The sequence below is a fragment of the Callorhinchus milii genome, unplaced genomic scaffold, assembly GCF_018977255.1.
Source record: "Callorhinchus milii isolate IMCB2004 unplaced genomic scaffold, IMCB_Cmil_1.0 Scaffold10, whole genome shotgun sequence".
Classification (NCBI taxonomy): domain Eukaryota; kingdom Metazoa; phylum Chordata; class Chondrichthyes; order Chimaeriformes; family Callorhinchidae; genus Callorhinchus; species Callorhinchus milii.
In genome coordinates this window covers 8,533,910-8,545,787 of record NW_024704751.1, presented here as the reverse complement: position 1 = coordinate 8,545,787, position 11,878 = coordinate 8,533,910, and the positions used below count along the sequence as shown (strand labels likewise).

Genomic DNA, 11,878 nt, shown 5'->3' with positions numbered 1-11,878 from the left:
CTGGTGACAGCAACACTGCCGGGGAGGTCGGGGGGCCTCAGGCTCTGACCTCCCCACCCCCTCCACCAACACACACACGCACACACCAGAAAAGAGTACATGCCATCAACGTGGGGGGGGGGGGCTTTAACATAGAAGGACATGTGCCATTAATGGGGCAAACCGTGTGGCATCAAAGGGGCAGGGGACCTCACATGCCATCAATAGGGTGAGCTGAATGGCATCACAGTGGGTGAGGGAGTCAGCAATGGAACACCTGTCACCGGGGGAGTGGGGGTAGTGGGGGTCAAACCCATTTTGCAAATCCAGAAGCGTTCTGGGAATATACAGAGCGAGACTCGGGTCTGCAGTGCAATCGGACATTTTATTTCAGGAGTGACGGAACAGTTAAAAAAATAAAGCGATGCTTTTCTTTTTCGAGAAATGAAAAACCAGAAGCGGTGATGACTTCACAGCAGTGAAAGCCTCACCGGGTGACCGCACCGAGCGGGTGGACAGCAAGAGCAGGTCGGATGAACAAACCAACAGACACATTCAACACGAGACGTGGGGGCCCTCCCCCCGAAGCAGAGAGAGGTTCACAATGACTCGATTTGGCCGAATTGTTGGAATTAAATTTTAACACCCATTTACATTTTCCCGTGGCTCTTAGATGGGACAGAAAAAAGAAACCCAGCAGACTCAGGGTGAGCCAAATTCTGGGCGCTCTCAAAACGCTACGCCACTGAGAGTGAGTGTGGACCTGTGCGGAGTTCCTCCCTCCCCACTGATGTCAAAGTCCGCGGCGTGACGACTTGACTAAAATCCCACTTGCAACTCAACACCATCCAGTTTCTGCCTCTCTCTCTCTTTCTCTCTCTCTCTCTGTCTCTCTCGCAGACACACCCAGCGGGCAGGACACAGTAACTGTTCGCTTCCTTCGGTCCCTCCACCGATGCTCCCGTGCTCTTGAAAACAGAACAGAAAGGACCAGCGGAACACAAGCGCTTCGGGTCCCTTAAGAGAAGGTCGACACACAAAGGGGATGGGAAGCAGGGGGTTGGGGGGGGGGGCAGTTATTGCACTTGAACTGAATAAATTACTAATAAGGCAAAAGGGGACAAGTGTTCGGAAGGAAAGGAAACCCACAACAGCACAATACTGTCACTCACTGGAGTAAAAACGCCACATTTGAAACCAGTTAGTTTTTGGATCCAAACACACAGCCATATTAACGGTTACGTCACGCAGTAAACTCTAACATTTAATATATTTTTTTCTCTGCACGGGGATAAAATTTCATAGTGTTTTTTTTTTTGTTTGTTTGTTTGTTTGTTTTAGATTCCTCGGGGGGCCGGCTCACAACAAATCAGTATTCCTAGAAATATCTGAAGATTTTATTTTTTTTTTTAAAAAAAAATCGTCTTAAAACGAAGATCTGGTTAGTTTTCCTCGAGGACATTTTGCGTCGTTTTGCTGTCGGGAGAGCGTCGGAGCCACAAGTGGAAGTCTTCTTTAAGAAGCTTTTGTTTTCCACGGAAAAAAAAAAAAAAGAAAACAGTGAAGAGAGTTAAAATCAGTTTCCGCTTAAAACGCTGGGGCGAGTTTCTCTCCTGATGCTCCAGCTGTGAGCCCTGGGGGCGTGTGGCTGGCTGGTGCTTTGGGACGTCCTCCCGACAAATGTAATTTGTTGTTGTTGTTGTTGTCACTGACTAGCGCAACGGCTGCCCTCCCACCCTCCCCGGTGCTTGACCCAACCGCTTGTTCAAAAAAGTGGCATCAGGGCACATTCCAGCCGGTCAGAAATGAAACGGAAAAGGCCGCTCTCTGGGACGACGTGCATTCATTTATCCATCGCCTTCCACTTACGAGAGAACATCTCAAAAGTGCTTCGCAGATGGACTGGGGGCCGAGCAGGATAGAATAACGGTGGGCAAAGGCGCTATTGTTTTTAGAGAGAGGCGGGTATTTAAGGTGAGGTTACGAAGGCGGGGCCATAGGGTACGAGGCGGAGGGATTCGGGGAGATGAACGTCCGTAGAATTCTCTCCCCGCTGAACCTGCTCCTCAAGGGGGACTGAGTGAGAACAGAGCAGCAGAGGTGGCTGCTGTTAACACCGCTCAACCCGCACTCAAACCCGCCTTGCTGGCTGGGCGTAGGGCGACTGAGGCCATCTCTGCTAACCCCCCCCCAGTCACAGGAACCACAGCACATTACAAAGGGCTGTTAGGGAATGACCAGCTTCAGAGGGACCCTCTGTACTTACAGCATAAATAGGAAACCGTGCTCTACTCATCTGTAGCCGTCAGGCCTCGCACGGGACCGTTCATGATCATCTGAGAGGTGAGGAAGAACACATGCATCAGTGCCCAGTGCCTCCATAACACAGTCACCGCTCTAGCCCCACAACACACACTCCCTCACACGCTCACTCCCTCTCTCGCTCACTCCCTCACACGCTCACTCCCTCACACACCTGGTCCAGCTCCTTCTTGGTTTCATCTTCCATGCGGCGAATGTCCTCCATGGTCAGGTTGATCCACTTGTCGATCCAGCAGAAGAGTTGACGGTGGAAGACGGTGAACAGACGCTTCTCTTGCTGTGACCAAACAAACAAGATGCAGCTGAGAGCCTGCCTGACTGAACGCTGGGCCGAGCTGGGCATTGAACGGGGACAACTGATCCAAAGTTTATTTCAAGACCAAATCCTTCCGTATTCTTAACCTTGATAGTCGTTTGACGAGCACCCGTAACGCCAAACACCTGCACGGGCCTCGCATGAAATTACTGCCCAGTGTAGTGACTGTGTATTTGTAGACGGACGCGGCAGCTAAATGTGGGCAGAGAAGCCCGCCAACAGCAGTACAACAACTTGCATTTACAGAGCGCCCTTCAGGCGGGGTAATGTCTCAGAGCGCTGGTGTGGTTTGAGGCCGAGCTGGGGAGGAAGGGGAGGTGACCACAGGCACGATCGAAGAGGAGCAACCATGAGGTGAATAATCAATATACTTGGGTCAGTCAGGACAGTGAGAGAAACTCCCTTTTCTCTTCCAGTCTTCAACTAACGTCCACCAGGACAGCTGATGGTATCATGAACATCAATGGTGGCCAGAAGTGGCCCATGAGGCCCCCAACCACGCCCCTTCCCCCCCCCCCCCCCCAACCAACATTCTCATGAGCTCAGGAAAGTCTGTGTTCGATCGGTAGGATGTTTATTTTATTTATCTTGTTGGCTAACCATAAATGCTTGTTCATCGCTGATTTACCCGACAAATCGATTTACAGTGTAAACAGTGGCAGCCGTGACAACAGCTGTTCTACCTACGAAGTGCCCTAAAACAAGACGTGTTTCATCACAAGGTGGCTGTTATTTTGACCTCTTGCTCCTGCCATTTCTGTATCTTTCTTTTTGCTACTCTATTTGGTCTGACTTAGTCAGTCCAGTTCTCGACTGAGTCAGAAAGTTGTGGGTTCAACCTTCTCGTCACAGCTTTGAGTTCACAGTCTAGGCTGGTGCTCCAATACACTGCTGAGGAAAGGCTGCACTGTCAAGAGGTGCCGTCCTTCAGATGAGATGTGAAACCAGGGTCCTTTTCTGCCATTTAAAATGGCTGTCAAAGATCCCATGGCATTATTCAGGAAAGAGAAGAGCTTCTCCCGGTGAGAACCGGCCAACAATCCCAAAGATAAAGTGTCGGATGTCGCTGTGCGTAAACTGGCTGCCGAGTTTGTCTACAAAATACACATTCACTACACTTTTCTGACAACTCTAAAGCGCTCTGAGAGGATTTTTGTCGTGACTGTATCAAATGCAAGCATTATTACTGTTTAACTTCAGTCGGTATCCCAGCACTGAAATCAGTTTATCCGTCAGAAAAGGTTAAGCCCTGAATTTTCCCCACGAATGAAACCCGATGTTGATCTTCTCAGCCTAATCCTCCCTGATGTTTTGTCCCGCTCTCTCCTAGTCCCAGGACCTCACCCAACGCTCATCCCCCACCAGCTCAGCACCCTCACCTTCTGGATGAAGCTCTCCACTTTACTCTGAAAGCCCCACCACTTGAACTTCACCGTCACCAGTTTGTAGGCGCACATGTGCGGACAGTCCGTCTTCTTCAACAGCTCTTTCTGCAACACAGCGGAGAAGGATGTAAATCGTGGTGAGGTCTGACATCGCCAAAACTCAGAACAATACCAGACACGTGGGAGTGCTGGTCGGCCAGTGTAGAGGGAACTTCACTCTGTCTCTAACCCTGACCTGGGAGTGCTGGATGGATAGTGAGCTTCACTCTATCTCTAACCCTTGCTCCAGTCAAGCGCATTAATTGACAACCATTTGTGAGGTTGGATCACTAAAGTGTGCCCATTATTTTAATGTTTTGTCCTGATCGTTTTAATCCCTCCAAGCGAAACGCAGAGAGTAATTACTTCAGAAACAGAGAGCTGCAGGTATGCACTGCGTATGATCTGGGATAAATAATGCAGGAGGCGGGTTGTAAGTATTTATTGGGAAATTAAACCCAGGCACACGCGGGCCTGGAGAAACAATGAGCTTACGATTTGTGAACCGATTCAGAGCAGGGTAAAAGGATGGAGCCAGCCTCTTATAGAGTCGGTCAGGGAGAAATCAAAGCATTTTAACGGTTGTGTAAAAATTCCTCCCATTTCTCATGGTCCCTCTCTCTCTACACACCTACCTGCCCGTACCCTCCGTCCCCTACCTACCTGCCCGTACCCTCCGTTCCTCTGGCTCCGGTCTGCTCCACGTCCCCCGCCCCAACCGCCCTACTATCGGTGGTCGGGCCTTCAGCCTCTCAGCCCCGAGCTCTGGAACTCCATCCCCCAGTGCCTTCGCCTTGCTTCCTCCCTTTCCTCCTTCAAGGCCGGTCTCAAAACCTTTCTCTTTGACCGTGCCTTCAGCTCCCCTCTCGACTCTCTTCCTCCTCCTCGCTCCCTCCCTTCCCTCCCCTCACCCTGACCATTTCCCCCTCCTCTCTCCCTCCCTTCCCTCCCCTCACCCTGACCATTTCCCCCCTGCTCGGGTCATGACCCAACTGTGCAGCGCCTTGGGACGTCCTCCTGACGTGAAAGGCGCTCTATAAATGGAATCTTGTTGTTGTTACACAGGATGTGATGCACAACTTGCTTTCAAACGCTGAGTGAGGTGGTGGACAGGTAACCAGTTTACAGGCCACTGACTCTTTAGTGGGTGAGCGAAACCCTTATGTACCCGCTCCCTTAAATAAAGGTGCTGAAATTCACAGACGTGGAGGCTGGGCAACACATGGCATCAGGTGCTGGTACTCAAGCCACAGGAGGCAAGCAGACTCCCCACCACCCACCTCCCCAGACTGTCCCCCAGGAAGAGCCATTGTTTTCTGCACAAGGAAGCATTGGAGGGAGGAAAATAAAATAACTTGCAGGACGGTGTCCCATTGCGCTTGACAGTGACAGAGCATGATGTCAAGCCGGGGGTTTGGAGGGGAGGGAGAAGATGACCGTAGGCACGGTCGAAGAGGAACATCTTCATGCACGACTTGAAGATGAGGAAGGAATGGGCAAGACGGAGGGATGGAGATAAGAGTGTTCCAGAGTTTCAGCAGGTAGTGGCTTGAAAGCGCAGGCACTGATGGCGGAACAGAGGGCACGAGCGACATGCAGGAGGGCGGACGGAGCTGATCAGGAGGAGGTAATGGGTAGCGTGTTGGGGAGTGAGTCGGTCGGAGACGTAAGGAGGTGCCAGGGTATGAAGGGAACCTGTAAGACAAACACGCAATCAGCACCTTCCAGTTGGGGCCCAGCGGCCCACGCCCGGTCTTCACAGACTTGAACACTGCCGGGTCCTCATCGTGTTTGTAATCCTGAAGCAGGAAGAGTTAGCGACAGCCTCGATGAGTTACAATCTGTTATCGCTTGACACCTCTCCCCTGAACGGAGATCGACCGTCGCTATGCTGCACAGTGTCGTGCCCACAAACGGACAGAGTTTGACATTGACATGCCACCTACACACACATGTAAACTCTTCCACTCCACATCTGCACCCCCACCCCCACACCCCCCCACCTCGGTCTGTCCAGTCTAGTGTTAGAGGTCACTCTGCACCAGGATGTCATGCAGTACCGCCCTTCCGCCAGCATGTAGCGCCAGCGGGCTGTGGCCGTACGAAGCGCAAGCACAGAAGACTGACCGCCAAGTGCCAATAACACACACAGGAACAGATCACACTGTTTTATGGTCTTTTCACTTTTATCATCCTTTTTATGAAGAAAATCCACCCCACTCCCTTTTGCCTCTGACCCAGGAGGCACTGCCGCCTAGGTCAGAGGCGAAGGGAGCGGGTGGATTTTCTGACGAAAGGTTTAGAGGTGCACGAGGCAATTTCGGGACAGACACCGGGAAGGTTTTTTTTACCCACAGAGTAACTAACAACTGGAAATAGGGCTGCAAGGAAGGGTGGTTGAGGCCAGGACACAGACTCATTTAAAAAGCGGCTTGATGTGGTGGTGGGGGAGGGATAATACTATGGATATTCTGGAGAGAATATTGTATGCATGAGTGACGTTAATAATGATATATGGGGGAGGCTTGAGGGAGTTTGGCGAGGAGTATAAACAGCGGCACAGATGAGTCGAGCCAAAATGGCCTATGTACAGTCTATGCAATTTTAGGCACTAACAGCCAACTCACTCGTGAATGGATCTGGCTCCGATCAGCGATGTCTAAATTAATGACTTCAGTGGATTTCCAGGTGTTGGGATCCAGGCCGTGTACCTGCCATCGGGGAGGAGACAAACAGGAGTCAAGTCTATTCCAGTGGAAGCTTCGTTCACAACCGTAATCCTGGCATTTCGCAAAGTGCCCTTCACGTCAGGAGGGCATCTTAAAGCACTTTACTTGTACGTACTTAATTGTAAGCAAACGCGGCAGCCAATCTGCACACGAGGTCCCACAAAAGCCCAAAGCACGGAGAGCAATTGTGTGACTGCCTCTCTCTCCCATCACCCACCCCAACCCGCAGACCCGCATACTCACGTTTTCAGTGCTCCCCATGTCAGGCTTGTGCCAGGTCTCAATTTTAATCAGGAAGTCATCCTTCATGTACTCGTTCTGTAAAAGGAGTTCAAAGCTTTAGGGCTCTTATATACCGGAAATAATGTCAATGAAATAAAAACTAACAATTTTCACTTTTTATACAGCGCCTGGAACATTAAAATACTGCCGAGCGCCTCACAGTAACTAGTATAAAGTGTCGTGTCTATTTGAAGGTGATCATAGCAGCCAATATGGGAATAGCATCGACCCACAGACAGCCATGAAGTCAATGAGCATTTTTATCTGGGGAGATTGTCGGCCAGGACATGGGATAAACTCCCTTCTTTTCAAATAGTGTTGCAGGATCTTTAATATCCCACTGCACAGGCACAAAAGGGACTTCGGTTTGAAGTCTCACCCGAACTGGTGTCTTATAGTCTTTTAGTCTTAATTGCAGCTGTTATGTGCCAAATGCATTTACTAGGAAAACAAATTAGTTGGAAGATTACAGAGGAACACTGTGACCAACCAAGAGAGTGCTCCCGAGTTACTGTTTAACTAGTGTTAAAACAGGTTCTCTCTGGGTTACGCTAGTGTAGGCGATGGAGGGAGAAATCAGTCCGGGAATTGAACCCAGGTCCTCTCACTTGTGAGACGAGCGCTCTAACCAATACGCTACAGGACGCCATGTAATAAGCAATAAAAAGATCTCAGAACTGACAAGTCACATTCTCGTGGCACTCGAAACGATTTCCAAGAGAAGAGCGAGTGTTTGACAAGTAACTTACTGTGATGACTGCACAGCGGCAACGGTGGGAGCAGGGAGGAGAGAGAGAAAACAAAACACACAAGTGAATACAGATGCAATTTACACAAACCGCGTAGACATCTATTATTCTCTTGAGACTCTCTACTGAACTAGGCAGACTGCACGGTTTAGTCACTAAAATCTGCAAGACTCCTTGCCAACTAACCAGGTATTTACCTCGAAATGCAGAAGGTCCCTGATTGCAAACCTACTACTTAAACCTGAGTGGGAGTGACCAAAAACACAGAGATTAGTCGAAAGCATTTCAACCATATTTTCTTTTTGCTCAGTTCTTTGTGATTCCCAGGGCAAGTATGTTGGTTATCAGTGTCACCGCTCAAAGCTTTGAGGCTTGTCCCAACATCCGATTTGGAAGGGGTTTTGCCAGGATTCATCCCATTTCCAACCCTTGACCCACTCTCTCCCTCTGTGATCTCCTCCAGCCCCACTCCCTCCCTCCACTCTGCAAACTCGGCCTTGCTGCATATCCTGTGTCCGATTATCAGTGCCGAGCCTTCAACTAATATGGAACAATACGGAATAATAACAACCTGAAAAGGTTGCAAGCTAGAGTGGTTCAGACCAGGGCCCTGGGACTCATCACAAACGACAGCTCAATGCTGTGATGGGAAGACAGGTATCCTGGAAGGATGAGATCAAATGGGCCAAAGGGCATTTATACTAATTTGATGATTTCATTCACTGCATCGCTGACCCAACCCTTCTACTCTTCGACCACTCCTTTGTTCGTCTCAGTCTAACCTCCTAGCTTGCTCTGCTTCCCTCACCATTTCTGTGAAGTGCTTTAAGATGTTATCCTATGTGAAAGGCGTTATACGAGAGCACGTTGCTGTATTGAAATCCAGGAGGCTGTAGTTGGGGGTCTTGATGGTGGAAAAGGACAGACCAGAAGTAACGAAAGTAGGTATGTCAGGCTGAATTTGTGTATTAATAATAATAATAACTGTTCCATTTGATTTAGCACCTCATCACCACGTCAAGACGTCTCACAGGATATACTGCAAGGTGGTTTGACTGTGCATTTTGCAGACAAAAGCAAATTGATATTAAGGGATCTGGAGAAAGATTAAAAGATTAGCAATAATCTAATTAACTGGCAGGGCAAGCTCAACAGGCAGAATGGTCTACGCTGTTCCTTTGTACTGAGTGCTTGGGCAAGATAAGAATGGTGTTTTGCATGATGGAATAAGAAGGGTGTTTAAAGGCAGTGTTGTAATGAAGGCTAACCTCAATTAACTCAACAGAAACTGGGAATTCCCAGAATACTAAAAATACAACTGAATCGGATCTAATGAATACACTGCAGTCTGCTTTCTGGGCAAGACATCCAGAGAAAGTGCCTGATGATCAGTGTAATGTAGAAGGGGATCCCCTAAGCCCGAGTGACAATAGATTTATGAATGGCTGGTAGGTAAGCAAGCACAGCTGTCAAACCAGGGGTGAGACTTCTCAAAAGAAAACACGTCAAGAGAGTGAGGGGAAAAAATGTTACAAGAAAAAATGGGGAAACGGCACTCAAAAGTCTGGTGTGGAGACAGGTTGTGAAAATGGGACGGAGAGATCTGTCGTGAATGAACAGCCCTGTCAGACCTGGAGTGTCTGTGTGAGAATGTCAGCCACTTGTATCCTAGAGTGGGCTGGCTCTCAGTGACAGTGATAGATAAGTGACATCAGGATACAATTTCCCTGGGCCAGACAGTGGGTATAATAACAATAATCCTTGCCTCATCACGTCTTCGAGACATTCAAAGGGCTTCACAGGATATACTGTAAAGTGAAATGACTCTGTATTTTGTGGGTGAAACCTGTGAAATTTTGTGGTATCCTGGGGTTTGCGAAAGAGACCAGGGAGGAAGCTTGGGCACTGGCTACAGTCGCTGAGAACCCCTGTGGTTTTGCGCTGTTTAAACAGAACCAGTTTCTAAATTAAGACTGCTTTTAGGAATTTTCCATGTTCCTCCGCGACATGTTAAATTTTAAGACAGAACATAGCCTCAAGGGCTAACTCCAGGTGGGGTTTCTGGTCCTGGACCGTGTGGAGTTTAACAGGCACACACGTACTTCGCAAGGCTCGTCCTCTCGCAAACTCACATCCAGTGTCTAACCCACCTGCCTGCAGCCGTCGCTAAAATATTTATGCGGTGCTGAAGTAACACGGTACGGGAGCTCGACAGGTGGCAGGGCTCTGGTGTCACCTCACTGTCATGGCAATGACACATTCCACCAGGTTGGACGGGGGCTGATGAATAAAATAGTCGCTCCCTGACGCTGGGAGCTTGTATTTCACGGGGCTACCTTTGCAGCCATTGTCCGGCCCTGGCCAGGCGGAGAAGTGGGGGAGGGGTGGGGGGGAGATTAATCTCCATCAGCGTGCTGCTAGGCTGACACAAAAACCCTCATTTAAAATGGGAGAGCAGCTCAGGTTGTTTGCCACGTGGCGGTTAAGACTGCCCGCAGATTTTCTTAAAGGGGCTGTGCCGCTCGGAAGAGTAACAGCAGCTGCCTGAAGCTGCGAGGATTCACACCGCAGAGCGGGGGGTGGGGGGGTGAGGGTGGGAAGACAAAAGTCTCCCCCCCCCCACCCGCCTTCGTCCCATAAAATCCAATGAACTGATGATGATACCAAGGCTCCCAGTGCAGAAACTACCCAAGCATCTCCCTATATCTCTGATCTCCTTCTACCCCTCTGTTCGCCCCCTTGTTTGGCTAACGAGCTTATTGCACGTCTCCCACTCCCTCCGCACCACCACCACCAGTGGCCAAGCTTTCAGATTCTGTATCAATGCAAGTTGTTGTGCGGTGTGTAACAGCAAGACAACTAAAGTAAGAACCGGAAGAGGGGCTTCGGAAGCGTGACTGGACAAGAGGGGCAGCAAGGACCAAACAGAGGTCACCTGCATCCCACTCCTCCTTTCTTGATGATTTCTCCATTGCAGAAGCTGCCGGTGTGACCCAGTAGTGAGAGGGCAGGTTTCACTCCCAATTTCTTCACACAAACAATTCCCAATCTCAGCCGATTTGAATCGAGATGGTGGGAGGAAAAACCTAACTCAGAGAGCAAGTCAGCTAGCTCTTTCATCCATCCACTTGACCGTTGATAGAGCAGTTTGGCTGTGCCTTTATGCAAGGGAAACTGAAAAAGGATGTGAAAACAGATTTCTCGTAACATGCAAAGCAGAGGGGGAAGAAGCAAACACATCATCCCTGTACCAGCTTCACAAGCTGTTGGCTTCATTTCTCTCAAGACACTGAAAACAAACACAGTAAAAAATGGCTAGAAATTAGATCCCTCAATTAATCCTGCTCCTTCAGCCCATGAGGAAGCAGGAAGCTCTCACTTCTCTATGCGAACTGGAAGGGAAGGGTTGGAGAGGAAAAGAGGATCAAGAGCAGGAACTAAAGTTTGTAGCTAGTTCCTTTCCACAGTACAAACACAAGCCAGGTACATGGTGGTGTATTCTTTGTTAATTCATTGGAACTCACTGCCTCGGTAAGCTGCAGAAGCTGCATTAATTGGGCTGTTTCAAAGGGGGTGGATAGATACTTGGGAAATAAGAGCATTTAGGAATATGGAGAAAAGGCAGGAAAATGCCGTTAAAAGATTAGTCAATAATCTGGTGGAAAAGGCACGCCAAGGATCTACGAACTCTTCCTGTTCCCATTACTGAAACCACAGGAAGTGAATCTGTCACTGGCCCACAGTGACACTGAAGTAACTCAGGACAGAGCTCGCTGACAGATTTTCAAGTGCATTGTTCTGTCGAATTCCCCTCCCTCCTCAGATGGCAGGAACTTGTGCCAGGGTACGGATACCATGGGCTAAGGCCAAATTCCGCTTGGGTACCTTCACCACTCCTTCATCACACGCTCCTTCACCAGGGAACACAGTCATGACATCAGCACGCATAGAGTGTAACAACCCCTAAATTTATGGGGCTACTGGTAGAGCCTGGAACACCTTCGGAAGTGATTGAGCCGAGGGTCTGCTTAAGGACCCTTTTGGGATAAGGAATTAATCCATACACTGAGTTACAAT

General features: G+C 49.3%; 1 protein-coding gene across 1 annotated transcript in view; it reads right to left on the bottom strand.

The window, feature by feature from the left end:
• Positions 1-345: 345 nt before the first annotated feature.
• Positions 346-11,878, bottom strand: part of pitpnab (phosphatidylinositol transfer protein, alpha b) — a 31,643-nt gene continuing 20,110 nt past the window's right edge. The window contains exons 5-12 of the mRNA XM_042338412.1: positions 7,802-7,809; positions 7,014-7,088; positions 6,669-6,752; positions 5,763-5,840; positions 3,997-4,107; positions 2,456-2,578; positions 2,246-2,315; positions 346-1,502 (exon numbers count right to left, since the gene is read on the bottom strand). Coding sequence (XP_042194346.1) covers positions 2,268-2,315; positions 2,456-2,578; positions 3,997-4,107; positions 5,763-5,840; positions 6,669-6,752; positions 7,014-7,088; positions 7,802-7,809 — 527 coding nt within the window. The 3' untranslated portion in view covers positions 346-1,502; positions 2,246-2,267. The remainder of the gene's footprint in view (positions 1,503-2,245; positions 2,316-2,455; positions 2,579-3,996; positions 4,108-5,762; positions 5,841-6,668; positions 6,753-7,013; positions 7,089-7,801; positions 7,810-11,878) is intronic.